Source organism: Pristiophorus japonicus, chromosome 13 (assembly GCF_044704955.1).
Source record: "Pristiophorus japonicus isolate sPriJap1 chromosome 13, sPriJap1.hap1, whole genome shotgun sequence".
Lineage (NCBI taxonomy): Eukaryota > Metazoa > Chordata > Chondrichthyes > Pristiophoridae > Pristiophorus > Pristiophorus japonicus.
The window spans coordinates 159,665,027-159,686,634 of record NC_091989.1 but is presented as its reverse complement, the minus strand read 5'-3'; the positions used below and the strand labels follow the sequence as shown (position 1 = coordinate 159,686,634).

The 21,608-nt window shown below is 45.7% G+C and overlaps 1 protein-coding gene across 3 annotated transcripts in view; it reads left to right on the top strand.

The window, feature by feature from the left end:
• The window catches only part of LOC139278942 (early endosome antigen 1), a 1,017,310-nt gene that overhangs the window by 415,556 nt on the left and 580,146 nt on the right, over positions 1-21,608 (top strand). For all 3 annotated transcript variants that reach the window (XM_070898220.1, XM_070898221.1, XM_070898219.1), the window contains exon 10: positions 12,773-12,847. In XM_070898220.1, the coding sequence (XP_070754321.1) occupies positions 12,773-12,847 (75 nt within the window). The remainder of the gene's footprint in view (positions 1-12,772; positions 12,848-21,608) is intronic.

Here is a 21,608-nt window from a genome sequence, read left to right as displayed (position 1 = left end):
TAAAACCAGAAGTGGGTGAGTTGGAGAAGGGTTCAGGTCAGGATTCACATTTTTAATACTTTTAACTACCAGCATGCTCCCAACCCACCTGGTTTTTTTTTAGGTTAAAATTCCCCCTATATTCCTATTTCTTGGTTCTCCTCCCAAAATGTATTGCCTTTTCACATTAAGTTCGATCTGCCACCTGTCTGCCTATACACCCAACATATCTTTTCCTGAAGGCCTTCTTGTTGTTTGCCAAACCAAATACTTTTATGTCAACAGCAAAAGACAAGCGTGCTCCCTATGCCCGATGAGATAGAGGGGGGGCCAGACCATGGGGAAATTTAAATAAAAGGATGAGAATTTTTAATTTGAGGGACTAGGAGCAATGTAGATGGGGAGCGGAAAGGGCGCAGGTGCATATTTGGTGCAGGATCTAATACAAGTAGCAGAATTTTGCATTTATAGCAGACTGAATGGGAGGCCAGCCTGGAGAATGCTGAAGTAAACACGTCTGGTGATTATAAAGGCATAGATGAGGGTTTCAGCAGCAATTGAGCTGAGATAGATGCAAAGATGGACAATGATATGGAGGTGGCATTTGGCAGTCTTTTTGATGGAGAAGATATAGGATGAGAAGCAGGATGGTGAGGTTGCGACAGTTTGGTTCAGCCTGAGACACTGGCAAGGAAGAGGGATAAAGTTGGTAATGAGGATACATTGTGGTGGGGGCTGAAGACATCGATTTTCACAATGTTCAGCTGGAGCAAGTTACAGCTTTTCAAAGACTGGATTTTAGAAGACCCAGAAGGGCACATTTCAGTGAAATCGAACTTAACGTATTGAGATTGCAAAAAATAATTATAGATGTTCTTTGTAACGGAACATGGGGGGTGAAATTGCCCCTTTTTGCGATGCCAATTAGGCCTCTGGGAGGGGGGGCGCGCTACCAGCTGCGGGTAATTGCCCCATGGGTAGCGCTCCCGGGCTGCCGCGTAACCTATTAGCGCTCCGCTCCGCAGCAGATATTGCGAGCTGGTGTTAGCATCAGTCTCACGGGTCGCAAACCGGGCCGACATCCGCTCGCAGGGCGGAAGTTAAAGGGGAGGTCGAGAGCAGCCCGCGCCGCCGCCTTGGCTCCAGTGCCTCTCCATTAGCGTGGTCCAGGTCGCCATCATGCATTCCCTGTACCACGGCTGCCCTGGTGGCCTAGTGGATGCCATCAGAGGCTGTGCCGAGTCCACGATGGCCCTGCCCTTTAGCGAAGGGGAGGGGCGTTGAAACGCGTCAGCGCTACGCAGAGCATCTGCCGATCAAACCCCATTAGCACCGCTGGACCCGCCCCAAGAGGAAATGGACTGCGTGAGATTGCGCTCCACTTCCTGAAGGGTGGTAAGACCAATTCAGTGGCTGGGGCTAGACTTCCGCGCCGGGCACAGGAAGTACAGTCCCGAGCAGGTTCCCGCCCCCAATCAGGGCGCAGGGCAATTTCTCCCCCATGGTGTTTCGTTATTGGTGACTGGTGTTGGTGGTTATTAACAAAAGTATATGAAACTACAGAGGACTGTTAAAAAAGGATAAACAACAATATACATGGTGAAACTGTATTATGAGCAACAAAAAATACTGCTCAGAAAAACCAAAGACTAAGAAAATATCTTTCATGACCAAAGGAGGCAGTTGCATAATTGTTCAGGATAACATTGACAGCTACTCACCAAAGCCTGAAGCTGAAACTGATATAACAATGTATGTCTCTTGTATTCATCATGGATAAGATATAAGCATTGATAAAGTTGTTTCAAGTATGAATAACAACAAGCCATATAAAAAAGTGAAAATCCGCAACGTTTTGTGTGTCTCATTAAGTAGCTCTTTAACCTTTGCAACAATCATATTGTTGGACATATATTGGAACTTCATGACCGTTCAATTTAATAGTGTAAATTGTCTTGCCTGTCTTTGGGTTTTGAACTAGCACAGGAAACATCAGCCAGTTTACAGTTAATTGTATTAAAATAAGTTTCTGATATTGTTTAAATGGTCACACAATTTCTCAGTGTTTACTCTGGTGCATACTCAGTTATCTACTTACCCATGTAGAATGGGTGTCAAAAGCTTCCGGTGCACACTGCTTACAGAAGTCCATTTAAAGGTCTCTATAGAAATATAAGATTTGTAGCAGTATTCGTATGGATGTTTGTGAATGCTTTTATCTTGCTTTTGTCTTGTTGCTGTTTCCATAGACTTTGTGCCAAATGTTCTAGTACTAATTGTTTTGGTATATGTGAGATTGAGACAATGGGTTTTCCATTGGAAAACTGCAGCACGGTACCTCTGCCCCTTCAACAAACATAGAACCATAGAAAGTAGGTGCAGGAGTAGGCCATTCGACCCTTCGAGCCTGCACCGCCATTCAATAAGATCATGGCTGATCATTCCCTCAGTACCCTTTCCTGCTTTCTCTCCATACCCCTTGATCTTTTTAGCCGTAAGGGCCATATCTAACTCCCTCTTGAATATATCCAATGAACTGGCATCAACAACTCTCTGCGGCAGGGAATTCCACAGGTTAACAACTCTCTGAGTGAGGAAGTTTCTCCTCATCTCAGTCCTAAATGGCCTATCCCTTATCCTAAGACTGTGTCCCCTGGTTCTGGACTTCCCCAACATCGGGAACATTCTTCCCGCATCGAACCTGTCCAGTCCCGTCAGAATCTTATACGTTTCTATGAGATCCCCTCTCATCCTTCTAAACTCCAGTGAATAAAGGCCCAGTTGATCCAGTCTCTCCTCATGCGTCAGTCCAGCCATCCCTGGAATCAGTCTGGTGAACCTTCGCTGCACTCCCTCAATAGTAAGAACGTCCTTCTTCAGATTGGGAGACCAAAACTGAACACAATATTCCAGGTGAGGCCTCACCAAGGCCCTGTACAACTGCAGTAAGACCTCCCTGCTCCTTTACTCAAATCCCCTAGCTATGTAGGCCAACATAGCATTTGCCTTCTTCACCACCTGCTGTACCTGCATGCCAACTTTCAATGACTGATGAACCATGACACCCAAGTCTCGTTGCACCTCCCCTTTTCCTAATCTGCCGCCATTCAGATAATATTCTGCCTTCGTGTTTTTGCCCCCAAAATGGATAACCTCACATTTATCCACATTATACTGCATCTTCCATGCATTTGTCCACTCACCTAACCTGTCCAAATCACCCTGCAGCCCCCTAGCGTCCTCCTCACAGCTCACACCGCCACCCAGTTTAGTGTCATCTGCAAACTTGGAGATATTACACTCAATTCCTTCATCTAAATCGTTAATGTATATTGTAAATAGCTGGGATCCCAGCACTGAGCCCTGCGGCACTCCACTAGTCACTGCCTGCCATTCTGAAAAGGACCCGTTTATTCCGACTCTTTGCTTCCTGTCTGCCAACCAGTTCTCGATCCATGTCAGTACATTACCCCCAATACCATGTGCTTTGATTTTGCACAACAATCTCTTGAGCGGGACCTTGTCAAAAGCCTTTTGAAAGTCCAGATACACCACATCCACTGGTTCTCCCTTGTCCACTCTGCTAGTTACATCCTCAAAAACTTCCAGAAGATTCATCAAGTATGATTTCCCTTTTATAAAACCATGCTGACTTGGCCCGATCCTGTCACTACTTTCCAAATGCGCTGCTATTTCATCCTTAATCATTGATTCCAACATTTTCCCCACGACTGATGTCAGGCTAACTGGTCTATAATTACCTGTTTTCTCGCTCCCTCCTTTTTAAAAAAGTGGTGTTACATTAGCTACCCTCCAGTCCATAGGAACTGATCCAGAATCAATAGACTGTTGTAAAATAATCACCAATGCATCCACTATTTCTCTGGCCACTTCCTTAAGTACTCTGGGATGCAGACTATCAGGCCCCGGGAATTTTTCTGCCTTCAATCCCATCAATTTCCCTCACACAATTTCCCGCCTAATAAGGATATCCTTCAGTTCCTCCTTCTCACTAGACCCACTATCGGAAGGTTATTTGTGTCTTCCTTCATGAAGACAGAACCGAAATATTTGTTCAATTGGTCTGCCATTTCTTTGTTCCCCATTATAAATTCACCTGAATCCGACTGCAAGGGACCTACGCCTGTCTTGACTAATCTTTTTCTCTTCACATATTTATAGAAGCTTTTGCAGTCAGTTTTTATGTTCACTGCAAGCTTCCTCTCATACTCTATTTTCCCCCTCTTAATTAAACCCTCAGTCCTCCTCTGATGAATTCTAAATTTCTCCCAGTCCTCAGGTTTGTTGCTTTTTCTAGCCAATTTATATGCCTTTTCCTTGGTTTTAACACTATCCTTAATTTCCCTTGTTAGCCACGGTTGAGCCACCTTCCCCGTTTTATTTTTACTCCAGACAGGGATGTACAATTGCTGAAGTTCATCCATGTGATCTTTAAATGTTTGCCATTGCTTCCACCATCAACCCTTTAAGTATCCTCTGCCAGTCTATTCTAGCCAATTCACGCCTCATACCGTCGAAGTTTCCTTTCCTTAAGTCCAGGACCCTAGTTTCCGAATTAACTGTGTCACTTTCCATCTTAATAAAGAATTCTACCATATTATGGTCACTTGTCCCCAAGGGGCCTCGCACAACAAGATTGCTAATTAGTCCCTTCTCATTACACATCACCCAGTCTAGGATGGCCAGCTATCTAGTTGTTTCCTCGACATATTGGTCTATAAAACCATCCCGAATACACTCCAGGAAATCCTCCTCCACCGCATTGCTAGCAGTTTGGTTAGCCCAATCAATATGTAGATTAAAGTCGCCCATGATAACTGCTGTATCTTTATTGCACACATCCCTTATTTCTTGTTTGATGCTGTCCCCAACCTCACTACTACAGTTTGGTGGTCTGTACACAACTCCCACTAGCGTTTTCTGCCCTTTGGTATTCGCAGCTCCACCCATACTGATTCCACATCATCCAGGCTAATGTCCCTCCTTACTATTGCATTAATTTCCTCTTTAACCAGCAACGCCACCCCGCCTCCTTTTCCTCTCTGTCTATCCTTCCTAAATGTTGAATACCCCTGGAGTTCCCAGCCTTGGTCACCCTGGAGCCATGTCTCCGTGATGCCAATTACATCATACCTGTTAACTGCTGTCTGCGCAGTTAATTCGTCCACCTTCTTCCGAATACTTCTCGCATTGAGGCACAAAGTCTTCAGACTTGTCTTTTTAACACATTTTGCCCCTTTAGAATTTTGCTGTAATATGGCCCTTTTTGTTTTTTGCCTTGGGTTTCTCTGCCCTCCACTTTTACTATTCTCCTTTCTATCTTTTGCTTCTGCCTCCATTTTATTTCCCTCTGTCTCCCTGCATAGGTTCCCATCCCCCTGCCATGTTAGTTTAACTCCTCCCCAACAGCACTAGCAAACACTCTCCCTCGGACATTGGTTCCGGCCCTGCCCAGGTGCAGACTGTCCGGTTTGTACTGGTCCCACCTCCCCCAAAATAGGTTCCAATGTCCCAGGAATTTGAATTCCTCCCTTCTGCAGCACTCCTCAAGCCACGTATTCATCTGAGCTATCCTGCGATTCCTACTCTGACTAGCACGTGACACTGGTAGCAATCCTGAGATTACTACTTTTGAGGTCCTAACTTTTTAATTTTACTCCTCGCTCCCTAAATTCGTCTCGTAGGACCTCATCCCGTTTTTTACCTATATCGTTGGTACCTATATGCACCACGACAAGTGGCTGTTCACCCTCCCTTTTCAGAATGTCCAGCACCCGCTCCGAGAAATCCTTGACCCTTGCACCAGGGAGGCAACATACCATCCTGGAGTCTCGGTTGCGGCCGCAGAAACGCCTCTCTATTCCCCTTACAATCGAATCCCCTATCACTTTAGCTCTCCCACTCTTTTTCCTGCCCTCCTGTGCAGCAGAGCCACCCACGGTGCCATGAACATGGCTGCTGCTCTCCCCTGATGAGTCATCCCCCTCAACAGTACCCAAAGCGGTGTATCTGTTTTGCAGGGGGATGACCGCAGGGGTCCCCTGCACTACCTTACTTGCACTGTTCTTTCTGTTGGTCACCCATCCCCTACCTGGCTCTGTACCCTTTTCCTGCGGTAAGACCAACTCGCTAAACGTGCTATTCACATCATTCTCGGCATCGTGGATGCTCCAGAGTGAATCCACCCACAGCTCCAGTGCCACAATGCGGTCTATCAGGAGGTGGAGGCGGATACACTTCCCGCCCACGTAGTCGTCAGGGACACTGGAAGCGTCCCTGACATGCCACATAGTACAGGAGGAGCATAATCCTGCCATGTCTTAACCCTTAAATTGGCAACAACAATGCTAAATGTTACTGATGTAGAAAAGAAAAAAGAAAAACTACTCACCAATCACCACCAATCACTTACCCTTTTGGCTGTGACGTCACCTTTCAATTACTTTTTGCCTTCTCTCCCTGCTGCAGCTGCACCAGCTGGCCTTTATAGGCCGCACCCGAACTCCCGCACCACCTCTCCTCGACCATGAACTCCCGACGACTCACCGACGCTGGGCTTTTATAGTCTTACAACTTCAGGAATATTCTCTCACAATTCTTGCTCTATTATGGATCTTGCTTTCAGACACTTAGTAATGTTTTCAGGCAGAGAAAGACCTTCGGTCCATCTAGCCCATCTATCCAGTATTTCCTTGGTGTCCTTCGAATAATCACAACAACAACAAAAACTTATAGTTATATAGTGCATTTAACATAAAACATCCCAAGGTGCTCCACAGGAATGTTGTAGAGCAAAAATTTGACACCGAGCCACATAAGAAGAAATTACTGCAAATGTCCAAAAACTTGGTCAAACAGGTAGGTTTTAAGGTACATCTTACAGGAGGAAAGAGAGGCAGAGAGGTTTGGGAGGGAGTTCCAGAGCTTCGGGCCAAGGCAGCTGAAGGCCCGGCCACCGATGATTGAGCAATTATAATCGGATGCTCAAGAGGGCAGAATTTGCGGAATGCACATATCTCGGGGGGGCGGGCGGCGCGGTTGTGAGACTAAAGGAGATTACAGAAATAGAGAGGGACGAGGCCATGGAGGGATTTGTAAACCAAGATAAGAATTTTGAAATCGAGGCGTTACTTAACCGGGAGCCAGAGTAGGTCAGCGAGAACAGAGGTGATGGGCGAATATGACTTGGTGTGAGTTAGGACAGGAATAGCCGAGTTTTGGATGACCTTCAGTTTACATAGGGTAGAATGTGGGAGGCCAGCCAGGAATGCGTAAGAGTAGTCAAGTGTAGAGATAACAAAGGCATAAGAACATAAGAAATAGGAACAGGAGTAGGCCATACGGCCCCTCGAGCCTGCTCCGCCATTCAATAAGATCATGGCTGATGTGATCATGGACTCAGCTCCACTTTCACCTCATTCTGAGTAGAGGCCCAACCTACTCGATCTTTCCTCATAAGTCAACCCCCTCATCCCTGGAATCAACATAGTGAACCTTCTCTGAACTGCCTCCAAAGCAAGTATATCCTTTCGTAAATATGGAAATCAAAACTGCACGCAGTATTCCACGTCTGGCCTCACCAATACCTTGTATAGCTGTAGCAAGAATTCTCTGCTTTTATACTCCATCCCCTTTGCAATAAAGGCCAAGATACCATTGGCTTCCAGATCACTTGCTGTACCTCCATACTATCCTTTTGTGTTTCATGTACAAGTACCCCCAGATCCCGCTGTACTGCAGCACTTTGCAATCTTTCTCCATTTTAATAATAACTTGCTCTTTGATTTTTTTCTGCCAAAGTCCATGACCTCACACTTTCCAACATTATACTCCATCTGCCAGGTTTTTGCCCACTGTCTATGTCCTTTTGCAGATTTTTTTGTGTCCTCACACGTTGCTTTTCCTCCCATCTTTGTATCGTCAGCAAATTTGGCTACGTTACACTCAGTCCCTTCTTCCAAGTCGTTAATATAGATTGTAAATAGTTGGGGTCCCAGCACTGATCCCTGCCGCACCCCACTAGTTATTGGTTGCCAACCAGAGAATGAACTATTTATCCCAACTCTCTGTTCTCTGTTAGTTAGCCAATCCTCTATCCATGCTAATATATTACCCCCAACCCCTTGAACTTTTATCTTGTGCAGTAACCTTTTATGTGGCACCCTATCAAATGCCTTCTGGAAGTCCACTGGTTCCCTTTTATCCACCCTGTTCGTTACATCCTCAAGGAACTCCAACAAATTTGTCAAACATGACTTCCCCTTTATAAATCCATGCTGACTCTGCCTGGCCGAATTTTGCTTTTCCAAATGTCCTGCTACTGCGTGTTACGAAGGTGGAAATAGCGGTTTTAGTTATGTTGTGGATATGTGATCGGTAGCTCATTTCAAGGTCAAATATGACACCAAGGTCGTGAACAGTCTGGTTCAGCCTCAGACAGATACTAGGGAGAGGGATAGAGTTGGTCACAAGGGAACGGAGTTTGTGGTGGTGACCAAAGCCAATGGCTTCAGTCTTCCCAATATTTAATTGGAGAAAATTTCTGCTCATCCAATACTGGATGTCGGACAAGCAGACTGATAATTTAGAGACCGTGGAGGGGGTCGAGAAAAATGGTGATGAGGTAGAGCTGGGTGTCGTCAGCGTACATGTGGAAACTGATGCACTGTTTTTAGATGATGTCGCCAAGGGGCAACATGTAGATGAGAAATAGGAGGGGATAGATCCTTGGGGGATGCCAGAGGTAACGATGCGGGAGTGGGAACAGAAGCCATTGCAGGTGCTTTTCTGGCTACAGTTAGAAAGATAAGAATAGAACAAGGTGAGTGCAATCCCACTCAGCTGGACGATGGTGGAGAGGCGATAGAGGAGGATGGAATAGTCAACCATGTCAAAGGGTGCAGACAGGTTGAGAAGGACGAGGAGGGATAGTTTACCTTTATCATAGTCACAAAGGTTGTTATTTGTGACTTTGAGAATCGTTTCGGCACTGTGACAGGGGCGGAAACCGGATTGAAGAGATTCAAACATGGAGTTCCGAGAAAGATGGGCACGGATTTGAGAGGTGACAACACGTTCAAGGACTTTGGAGAGGAAAGGGGGACTGGAAATGGGTGGTAGCTGGCAAGCACAGTGGGGTCAAGGTTTGTTTTTTTGAGGAAAGGGTGATGACGGCAGATTCGAAGGAGAGTTGAATTTATATTTGGTTCAAAAATGTTGCAAAAATAATCTTTCTCTGTGTCCTTAATAGAAACTTTAGATATAGGATACAATGCAACTAGATTTGGCAGATATATAGCAAAAAGTGGCAATGTTAATGCAGCTCATCATTATTTCATGGTTCATCAACATGTATAACTATGGTACTGTAATTAGGAGTGATGACAGAGAAACTCTGATTAAGCATATTAACATAAATATTGTTGGAGGTAAAGCCTCCTAAATGTCTTGTAATGTAGGTATGATAAAGGCTTTCTTCAATGTGCTCCTTCCAGCCGTCCCTGACTGCCTCGATGTCCTTAATGAATGTCTCCCCATTCTTGGTCAGCAGTGGGGTGGGGCCTTGGGTGCTTGGGCCGTAGGTGAACTTAACTGCGTTGAAGAATCCTCGCACGCCATGGCTGTCAGCCAGCTGCTGGATCTCCTGTGCTTTCTCCACCCACCACCTATTCTTTAGGTCGCGGGTTTTTTGTTGGACCTCGGCCCTCAGCCGTCTGTAGAGCTGCTTTGCTGCTTCCAAATTGAGTTGCTGCTTTAAGTTCAGAAATGCCCTGCGCTTGCAGTTTATTAGCTCCTGGATCTCCTGGTCATTCTCGTCGAACTAGTCCTGGTGTTTCCTGGTTGAGTGACCGAGCGTCTCTTCGCAAGCGCTGGTTATGGTGGCCTAGAGGGCATACCAAGCGCTGTGGGCACTCTGCGTCTCGATCACCACAGACCCAATCCACGTCCGGACCGGGATCAAGCAGGGCTGCGTCATCGCGCTAACACTCTTCTCGATCTTCCTCACTGCAATGCTCCATCTCACTCTCAACAAGCTCCCCACTGGAGTGGAACTAAACTGTAGGACCAATGGGAACCTGTTGAACCTTCGTCGCCTCCAGGCTAGATCCAAGGTTGTCCTATCTCTGTTATCGAACTACAGTACGCGGACGACGCATGCATCTGCGCACATTCAGAGGTTGAACTCCAAGCCATCGTCAACCTCTTCACCGAGGCATGCAAAAGCATGGGCCTTACACTAAACATCCGTAAGCCAAAGGACCTCCACCAACTTGATCCCGCCACACAGCACTGCCCCCCAGTCATCAAAATCCACGGCGTGGCCTTGGACAACATGGACCATGTTCCATACCTTGGGAGCCTACTATCAGTAAGGGCAGACATCGATGACGAGGTCCAACACTGCCTCCAATGTGCCAACGCAGCCTTTGGTCACCTGAGGAAGAGAGTGTTTGAAGACCAGGACCTCAAATCTGGCACCAAGCTTATGGTCTACAGGGCAGTAGTGATATTCTTACATGGCTCAGCGACGTGAATCATATACAGTAGACACCTCAAAGCGCTGGAGAAATACCACCAGTGCTACCTCCGCAAGAACTTGCAAATCCACTGGGAGGATAGATGCACCAACGTCAGTGTTCTCGATCAGGCCAACATCCCCAGCATCGAAGCACTGACCACACTCGACCAGCTCCGTTGGGCGGGCCATATCGTCCGCAAGTCCGACACGAGACTCCCAAAGCAAGCGCTCTACTCTGAACTCCCAAACGGCAAGTGAGCCCCAGGTGGGCAGAGGAAACATTTTAAGGACACCCTCAAAGCCTCCTTGATTAAGTGCAACATCCCCACTGGCACCTGGGAATTCCTGGCCCAAGATCGCCATAAGTGAAAGAAGAGCATTCGGGAGAGCGCTGAGCACCTCGATTCTCATCGCCAAGAGCCTGCAGAAACCACGCGCAGACAGTGGAAGGAGCGTGCGGAAAACCAGACTCCCCACCCACCCTTTCGTTCAACGACTGTCTGTCCCACCTTTGACAGAGACTGTAATTCCAGCATTGGACTGTTCAGTCACCTGAGAACTCACTTTTAGGGCCCAAGTTTGCACATGATTTGCGCATGATTTTTAGGAGCAACTGGTGGAGAACGGACTATCTTAGAAATCACAATTCTCCACTTTTTTTTTCTGCAGTTCTAGTCAGGTAGAACAGTTCCACTTTGGAACAGAATTTTTTCTTCAAAAGGGGGCGTGTCCGGCCACTGACTCCTGATTTCAAAGTTTCCACAGTGAAAACGTACTCCAAACTAACTTAGAATGGAGCAAGTGAAGATTTTTGTAGAACTGAAAAAACCTGTTCTACACATTAAAAAATCAGACGCAGGTTACAAACTAGGCATCCAGAACGAGGTGGGGGGGGAGGGGGAGGGAAGGGAAGTCATTAAATTCTATAATAAACCCTTATTTATACTTCTACAAATATTATACAAATAAATCCAACCTGAATAAACATTTATAAGCAAAGAAAAGATTAAATAAACCATCTTCCTACCTGTGTGAAAGTGCTTCAGGCAGGCCTTTCGGGACCGAAGGCTGAACGGGCCGGCCCGAGACTTCGGGCAGGGCCCGTCCCCAACACCAGATTTACAGGTAGGTGGCGTTGGGTCGGGTCGGGGGGAGGGAGGGAAAAAGAGGTGGGGAGGGAGGGGGAGGTCAGGTCGGGGAGGGGGGAGGTCAGGTCGGATCCAGTCCGGGGGCGGGGTGGGGGGAGCGGGAGTCGGGTCGGGTCGGGTCCAATCGGGGGGCGGGGGGGAGCGGGAGCAGGAGCGCGGGTCGGGTCCAGTCCGGGGGGGAGGGCAGCGGGAGCAGGAGCGCGGGTCGGGTCCAGTCGGGGGGGGGAGAGGGGACGGAGCGGGAGTCGGGTCGGGTCCAGTGGGGGCAGGAGCGCGAGTCGGGTCGGGTCGGGGGGGGGAGGCGGAGCGGGAGCGGGAGTCGGGTCGGGTCGGGTCCAGTCGGGGGGGGGGGGGCGGGGGTCGGGTCGGGTCCAGTCCCGGGGGGGGGGGAGCGGGTGTCGGGTCCGGTCCGGAGGCAGGGGGGGGGAGCAGGAGCTGGCCGTGGGAGGAGCCTTATTCACGCAGCCCCAGTGAGGCCATTGGGCCAGGGCTGGGGGCTGCTTGCTTCGGGCCCCTCCCACACAGTTTCGGGCACCTGGAGCTACTGCACTTGCGTGCCCGCTGTAGCGCGCATGTGCAGAGGTCCCGGCACTGTTTTCAGCGCAGGGACCTGGCTCCGCCCCCCCCACAGCTCGTGCTGTGCTGCGCCGAGGGCCAGAGGACCTGCAGGGAGGTGGAGAATACCGAGGATTTTTTTTAGGCGCACTTTGTGGCGCGAAAAACGGGCGTCCAGGTCGGGACTGCGCCGTTCTAGGCGCGTGTGGAAACTTGGGCCCTTAGAGTGGAAGCAAGTCTTCCTCGATTTTGAGAGACTGCCTATGATGATGATGATGATGGATAAAGGCTTTATGAATTACAAAAAATGACACCTTACTGGATCTACTCCCTCTCCAATAATTGGTTGAATTGCGTTTCATTCATGATCAGTTAATTTGGAGATTCTGATATAGTAAGCTACTGTGCAAATTACTGGCAGTTGGAAAGTAGGGCCCACCACCTATCATGACCTACACACATCAGATTAATCTCTATAATGTTTACATTGAATTATTTCTGAAATTAGTAATGGTTCTTCAAGTCAAAATATGTCTATTTGTGTTCACAGCTTGGAAGTCCTCACACAACACTTCAAGAGAACCAAATTCAATCCTTCAGAGCCAACAGTCTACTGAAAGCTGAGGTAAAAAAATGTATTGCAATCATTTTTGGAGCAGGGAGTATAAATTGTATTACAATAGCATTCTGGGTAAACAGTATGTTGTCAACAAGTGGAATTAATTGTACTGGTTGAGAATCGATATTTTTCAGAAAGCAGTCATAGTTGAATATTAAATATTTCTACATTGGCACATTAAGGGCAACATAGCAATAGTGATAATTACAGATGATAATCATATTGATTTTTAAAATAATTTTGGTGAAAATCAAATTAAGAAAAAAAAATGTATTTCAAATGAAAATCACAAGCCTGAGTGAATGGACATAAACTTAACTTGCCCTGTATCTATTGCACCTTCTTTCTGACATGCTATAATATTTTTAATCAGTTTTGAATGGACATCAACGACCGGTTCAGAAAGTCAATGAAAATTGTTCAATTTTACATATGAAAGGAGGAACAATGGAATCAAAGGAGACAACTCAACTTATAAAATAAATTGGACATAATATGCAACTGGGTAGAACAATAACAGTTAAAATTTAATATAGATAAGTATAAAGTACTACAAATAAGAAGGAAAACTGGGAGACACGTACTCCATGAAAAGTGTTGAAACAGCAAAAGGTGAAATTGAAATAGACCTAGAGGTCTTCGTAAACTTGAAGCACAACATATCCAACCAATGCAATGCAGCAAATAGAATTGAATTTTATTGCCAAAACAGTAGAAAGGAAGTCATGATCAAACTGTATAGTGCCCTGATCAGATCATACCTTGTGTCCAGTTCTGGTGCAAGGGAGCCATTCATGCGCTAGAGGCAGTGAAGAGACTGATCCTAGGGTCAAAGATCTTATGAGGAAAGACTGGAGAGGCTTGGGCTTGAGAGATGATCTTATTAAAATATATATGGTAGTAAATGGTATGTAAAAGGTAAATCCTGAAAGTCACTTTACACTAAATTGAGAGTGTAGGACAAGCGGACACAGGTTCATACTGGTAAAGTTAGGACTGATACCAGGACCTTCTTTACATAAAAAGCGATCAGTGCATGGAGTGGGCTCCCATATGGAGTACTGAAGGCAGAACTCTGGAATCATTGAGAAGCAATTGAATGTCGCATTGGCAAGGGGCTTCGTGTTCTTTCTTGATGGATGGGCAGAACGGCAATCCTTATCCATAATTATCTAGGAAGTATTGCTCTATCCACGAACAGTGAAATTGAGTACATCATTGATGATTTAACAATGCTTGTCAGCTACAAAAATCATTTGTCACTTAGCCATATTTTCCCCATTTGATAATTTTATAGAAAAAATAAAGAGTAGATAAAGAGTGATGTAATGTGGATGGAAAACGCTAATAGACTATTGATCTGTGTTTAACACTGCTTTGAGCACTGCTGCTATCTAAAAATGGATTAATGTAAAGCGATAGAAAAGGCAGATGTTTACTAGCTAGAGCCTTGTTAAAAACTAATTATGAAATATTGCACAATTATTTTGAGCCAGATAATCAAAAGGGGAGTGTTTAATTCCAGATCAAGACAGGAGTTGGTGATCTTAATAAAGGCTAACATATCAAAGTTTTCCCACATCAATGACATAAGTGAATAGCACAGAGGAGATTTCTGTCCAAATCATGTTATAGTGCTATTGGCAGATATCTAGCAAAGCAATATCAGGTGGAAGTGTGTCCCAGGAATTGACAAGAAATAGGAGGCTTACAACTCACAGGCAGCAGATCTTTCACAGTAAAGCCATCTACCTTGAGGCATAATGGAGGAGCCAAGGTAGGTGACTCTATTGTGACATCTCAGGTGTTAACCTCTTTGCTGTGCACCACTCCATTAAGGAGCTAACTGGAGCAATATACCAGCATATATTTGACCATTGATTAGTAGCAGAATAAGAGGCAGTTTAAGTTTTATAAAATTGGTAGCTTTTCCAGGGCATTATTAACTATACTCAGATGCGTCTAACATCAATTGTATGGAATACTTAAATAGGAATATTTTATTCCATTAACAGCCTGTATTTATATAGCATCTTTAACGTAGAACATTCCAAGGTGCTTCACAGGAGTGTAATCAGACAAAAATGGGATCAGAGCCAAATGAGGTGACATTAAGACAGGTGACTTGGTCAAAGAGGTAGGTCACAAACATAGAAACATAGAAAATAGGTGCAGGAGTAGGCCATTCGGCCCTTCGAGCCTGCACCACCATTCAATAAGATCATGGCTGATCATTCCTTCAGTACCCCTTTCCTGCTTTCCATACCCCTAGACCCCTTTAGCCGTAAGGGCCATATCTAACTCCCTCTTGAATATATCCAATGAACTGGCATCAACAATTCTCTGCGGCAGGGAATTCCACAGGTTAACAACTCTCTGAGTGAAGAAGTTTCTCCTCATCTCAGTCCTAAATGGCCTACCCCTTATCCTAAGACTCTGTCCCCTGGTTCTGGACTTCCCCAACATCGGGAACATTCTTCCCGCATCTAACCTGTCCAGTCCCGTCAGAATCTTATACGTTTCTATGAGATCCCCTCTCATCCTTCTAAACTCCAGTGTATAAAGGCCCAGTTGATCCAGTCTCTCCTCATATGTCAGTCCAGCCATCCCTGGAATCAGTCTGGTGAACCTTTGCTGCACTCCCTCAATAGCAAGAACGTCCTTCCTCAGATTAGGAGACCAAAACTGAACACACTATTCCAGGTGGGGCCTCACCAAGGCCCTGTACAGCTGCAGTAAGACTTCCCTACTCTTATACTCAAATCCCCTTGCTATGAAGGCCAACATACCATTTGCCTTCTTGACCGCCTGCTGTACCTGCATGCCAACTTTCAATGACTGATGAACCATGACACCCAGGTCTCGCTTCACCTTCCCTTTTCCTAATCTGCCGACATTCAGATAATATGCTGCCTTCGTGTTTTTGCCCACAAAGTGAATAACCTCACATTTATCCACATTATACTGCATCTGCCATGTATTTGCCCATTCGCCTAACCTGTCCAAGTTACCTTGCAGCCTCTTAGCGTCCTCCTCACAGCTCACACCACCACCCAGCTTAGTGTCCTCTGCAATCTTGGAGATATTACACTCAATTCCATCATATAAATCATTAATATATATTGTAAAGAGCTGGGGTCCCAGCACCGAGCCCTGCGGCACTCCACTAGTCACTGCCTGCCATTCTGAAAAGGACCCGCTTATCCTGACTCTCTGCTTCCTGTCTGCCAGCCAGTTCTCTATCCACGTCAGTACATTACCCCCAATACCATGTGCTTTGATTTTGCACACCAATCTCTTGTGTGGGACCTTGTCAAAAGCCTTTTGAAAGTCCAAATACACCACATCCACTAGTTCTCCCTTGTCCACTCTACTAGTTACATCCTCAAAACATTCCAGAAGATTTGTCAAACATGATTTCCCTTTCATAAATCCATGCTGACTTGGACCGATCCTATCACTGCTTTCCAAATGCGCTGCTATTTCATCCTTAATGATTGATTCCAACATTTTCCCCACTACTGATGTCAGGCTAACCAGTCTATAATTACCCGTTTTCTCTCTCCCTCCTTTTTTAAAAAGTGGTGTTACATTAGCAACCCTCCAGTCCATAGGAACTGATCCAGAGTCGATAGGATAAAGTCAAGGAACAGAGAGAGGTCGAGAGGGTTAGGGTGAAAATTCCAGAGCTTGGAGTCTAGACAGCTGAATGCACAGCCAATAGTGTGGGGGATGGAGAAAAGACCAGAGTTGGAGGAACACTCAGTTCTCGGAGGGTTGCAGGGCTAGAGGAGATTACAGAGTCATTAGAAAGAAATAAAGAAGTCTTGCATTTATGTGGGGTTTATCATGTCCTTGGAAATATCTTAAAGCACTTCACATCTAATGAATTACATCTAAGTGAGTATTCACTGTTGTTATGTAGGCAAGAAGATGTAGGGCTATTAGTTCCAACTGAGGAAACGGATGGGCGGATTGGAAAGATTGGCTAAATGGATTAATGGTCTCTCCTTCCCAAAATACTGCTATATTATGAAAGTTGTGCCTGGAGTGGCCACACTCCCCATGGTAGTCTGAAGCTCAATTAGGTGATCATGCAGAACAACACAGCAGTTTCTCCATAGATGTTTCAAACTGTAGGCTGCTTTACACATGCTTAAATGACAACATGAAATATAGATGCTCAGAAACCAAAATGCATTATGCAGTCCAATCCCTGGGCTTGACAGATGAAGGAGCCCTCAAACTAACCCTGTGGGAAGCTGATTGCGAATATTTCCGTTCTACTGTACTTGTTCCTCCTCACTTGTCCTATATGCTTCACAAAGTCCTCCCTCTTGCAATTTAATGACCCTCACATAATGTATTTCTCAGTGTTGGTGCTTGACAGTATCAGACACACACACTGTGAGGTGCTTGGTTGAGGCTGAAAATTGGTCCTGCCATCTCCTGTTCTTGGACACATAGAGAAGCACAAGAAGATCATATTTTAGAATGCTTGGCAATGCAATATCCCTTGAAACAGAGTTTACGTGGAGGGAATTCTAGTGTGTTATGCTGTAGTGCAGTTGCATATGTCGCTGACACCCCCTACATGTAGATAAAGAATTAAAATCAAAGTATTATGTTAGCCATGAACTTGGAGGAGGTTACTGAGCAAACCCCACCTCACTTCTTCTGTTGACTTCTGGACAAGAATCTCTATTGCCCTCCCCTTGTAAGGAGCCATATATCGTAGCTGGTCTTTTGACCAGCAGGTCTTTCTCCTTTGCAGATCTGTAAATCCTGCAGCAGCAATTCATCAACTTCCAATCATGGGCATTTTCCTTGTTCACAATAATACTGACTCCGTAAATATGTAACAAACCTGCCTGGCGGGAAACTGATGGATTGGATTAGGCACTCGCTTTACACTTTCCATTGTAATCAATGAAAAGTAAAATAAGGCAGCGTGCGAATGGGTGTTTGATCCGATCCTGTCAGTTTCCTGCCACACGGGTTAGACTAAAATTCCCCCCGGTCTTTGTCAAAAATCAAGGTCAGTCGCACAGCTGGGGCTCAATTTTCCCTCTCCCCTCAGCTCCAAGATCTTCCTCCTGCTGTCAATCCAACTGAGCCCTCACACATCTTATTCTCTGATATATCTCCCCTCAGCTCTTGTAGCACTTACATTGTCCAATAAGCCAAACTTCTGCCCCCTTGATCTTCTCCTGCCCCATCCAATTGCAATTCCTTGTTCTTGCTGACATCATCAACCTGTCTTTGTCTTCCAGCAGTTTCTCCATCTCCTTCAAGACTACTCCATCTCTCCAAGAAACCCACCCACAACTCCACCTCTCTAACTAACAACCGATCTCCAACCTTCTCTTACTCCAAAATTCTCTAACCAGTCATTACGTCATAACTCCACTCTCTAAGAGAAACAATTGTGCATTTTTCATATTAATTGCCTCTCCTTTGACTATGGATTCACAGCCAATATAAACGTCCTGAGAAGCTAATCCTTGTTAGGCAAGCTTTTAAAATAACTTGTACCTTGACCATTTGCATATAAAAATAGGCAAATAAGCCAATACCATGATGGTGTCTTCTAATTATAAATGAGATTATCAGCCTTAATTATGAGCAGTATAATTTAAAATTATCATTTGAAAAGAGCGATTAATATGGAATTGGAACCTCTAGATTTGAAAAGAAGAGTAATTTTAGCCCTAAACAGTAATAGGCAGGAACTACTGATGTAATGCTACAGGTTTGTTGTTGCAATAGCTCCAAAAATTGTTGTCAATCTGAGGAGCACATGAGTGGGAAAGTGAATTGGAGATAGATTCATAGCAAATCTCTTTGGGGAAATTGCCACTAAATATTTAGAAAGACTATAATAACAGCCCTATTAAATGTGTATTAGCTATATGGTTAACCAGTCTCAAAGAGAAGTTTTCAGATCAGGTCGTTAAGGGGAGTCTTGTTAATCTTAAGTGCAGCATAATCATAAATGCTATAATTATTCCTTGTGTCAGTTTTATGCTCAGTCCAGTGATGTAATCTGTTGATACAACCACCCGAGGGAAGATAGAAAATAAAAAAAAACTGCTCCTCAAACAGGAATCGATACTATCACCAGTATGTAGAGAAGATCAACTTAATGGATTGTTACTTTAATATCTAAATATTGTGGAAGTAAAAAATGTCTGGGATCTCTGCCGCTGATATCATCAAAGTTAATTTGTGTGTAAATGGTGATCGTTCGCACAACCAGGGGGTCACCTGAGATGTGTGGTTGAGTCTTAGGGGGAGAAATTGGCCTCCTCTGTGCCTCCCATTAGCACTTCCGGGGGGCGATAACAGGGCGCTTCCGGCTTTGCGACCGGGCGCGGCGAGAGTACCGACGGCCGCAAAATTGGTGTGGAGGTTTGCGCCAGCAGTAACTCCTAGCTCCACGATCTCCTGCGCCCCAGAGATCGTGCCGTCATCCGGCTGTACAGCACCCCAGACGCGAACTTCGGTTCCACCCCCTTGCAGCATAGCTGGGCGTCAGCGACGAAGGAAATCCTTGTAATGCAGAGCCTGCAGCAATGGCCCTTCCCTTTAAGGGAGGCAAGGAGTCTACGATCCCAGCAGCGCTGCACTCGACATTGTGCAATGCTGTACCGCTACTGCCCCTCTCGCCAGCTTTAGCGCTCCAAGGGAAGTGGTAGTGCTTGATATTTAGTGCTCCACTTCCTTCCTGTAGCGTTAAACCGGATATTCGCGTCAGCTTTTCTTGTGTAGTGCCCATCGATACTAAAGTTATCGCCCTAAACGGAGCGCTATGCAATTTCTAGCCCACAATGTCCTCTGAAGTGTCCTAACCAGCTCATCAATTATAAAACAATCACTATGACACCACTGTACAGACACTTCAAAGACTGCCACAATTCCAGCAGAAAGCCCACAGCCTTCCCGGGGCAACCAGGAATGGATAATAAAATATGGTCTTGCTACTGTCACCCATATCTGAGAATAAATTTTAAAAATTGAACTGGGGGACAGTAAAGTTTGATGAAGCAGCTAAGGAATTACAGAAGGATCTCGGCAATGGGCCTGAATTCACGCACCCCATGGACGCTTACGAGGTGCCATTGGTAAGTAGAACCATTGAGGCATACGAAACCCATACGCTCCTGGGATACACGGGCCTCTACAAAGGCCTTTGCATAGAGGCCCAGGACCACAAGTCTCCGAACCTCCGGGACCACCAGCTACTTTCGTAGAAATTTTTGCTCGGAAGCCTCCGGCTGCAAATTCTGGGCAATATGTTCAAATGGGCTGAATGATGACAAATGAAATGTAGATAAGTGCAATTGGAAAAAAAATGAAGGACATGATTCAGGAAGAGGCTGAAATAAATCTGAGAGTGGTGATAGATCCAGTCATTGCTGACCAGTAATTTGCAAAGCAATGTCTCTCCATGACTGGTGGACATGGTGTTTTGGGACCCTCCAGTCACTGGCTAAAAGGAGAACTTTCCTCCTCACCCTCTCTTTCAGCAGGCCCTTTGGAAGGCTTCAGAGACCTGGACGCTTACGTCCTCAACATCAGTGTGCAGTAAAATTTGCCCAGGAGCCAGGAGGCAATTCAACCTTTGTTTAAGAGATGCATTGGCGCTTTAAATAGGCCTGCAATCCGCAAATGGGCGGGTTTCGTAACGTGACAACAAAACAGGTGGGAAACCCGTTTGTGAAATTCTAACGAAGCCCGAGAGTTAAAATACCCCGGGCTTGTTTTCCAGGGCTGTGGGTAAGTTTTAAACTCATCCCGCTACCCAAAGCCAGCTCTGAGTTAAAATTGGGGCAATGAAACTTGTGTGGTTTATATATTAAGTAGAACCCTGAGATTATGGTGCAGCTTAGAAGACCATGGGGCCGATTTTCATCAAGGCCTCCGCCTGCCCGCCCAAGTGCCGCCGATAGCCACCGAGGTACTGGACATACTTTGGGCAGGATATTCATGGCCAAGGTCCCTCGAAGGTCGACGGGTGGCAAATGGACAATCTACGCCACCAATCTGGGCGGCAGCGGGCGGGAGGTCTCATTCTCGGCAGCAGAGGCGCTTATCGCCCAAGTGTTGCTGAGGATGGAGTCAGGCCCACAGAGGGTCGAAGACCTGAAAAAACAAATCACTAATAGAAAATACAAAAACCATCCGAAGATCTTCAGATAAGTCGCTGTTGACATTTTTTTTTTTTAAATGTTCACTTACCTTTTTGTCAGGTTCTTCAGACTTACTGTCAGGGACAGACCCGCCTGCAGCCAGCGATCCACCCCGTTCTGCCGCCGACTCCCGCCTACAGGAATCTTGGAGCTCAGTTGCACCACTCGGCCGTCGGCGGGCGATTCCCTCCTCCTGCCCGATCCAGGCCACCTCAAATGGTACTGGACGGATCTTCAGGAGGAATGTTGGCGGCAGCGGGCAGTGGGCTGATGAATTTCGGCCCCCATGCTTTGCTATATATTGTGTAATTTTTTTCATTGTTGCTGAATTTAGCAGTGAGACTTTTTGTCATTTTGCTGTCCTAAGGCCAATTATGTATTTGATTTGTTGCTCTGCATGTCATGTGACAGGAAAGTGTATTTGAAATATTAGTGCAAGCCAAATTGTTGTTCATGATAGAGTCTTATGAGCAGAGAGGATTTGACTGAAAATACACTGTCTTATACAGGGAACTAATATATGAGGGTATGATTGAAATAATTGCTGTTGTTTTGGGTATAAATGCTCTTGCATT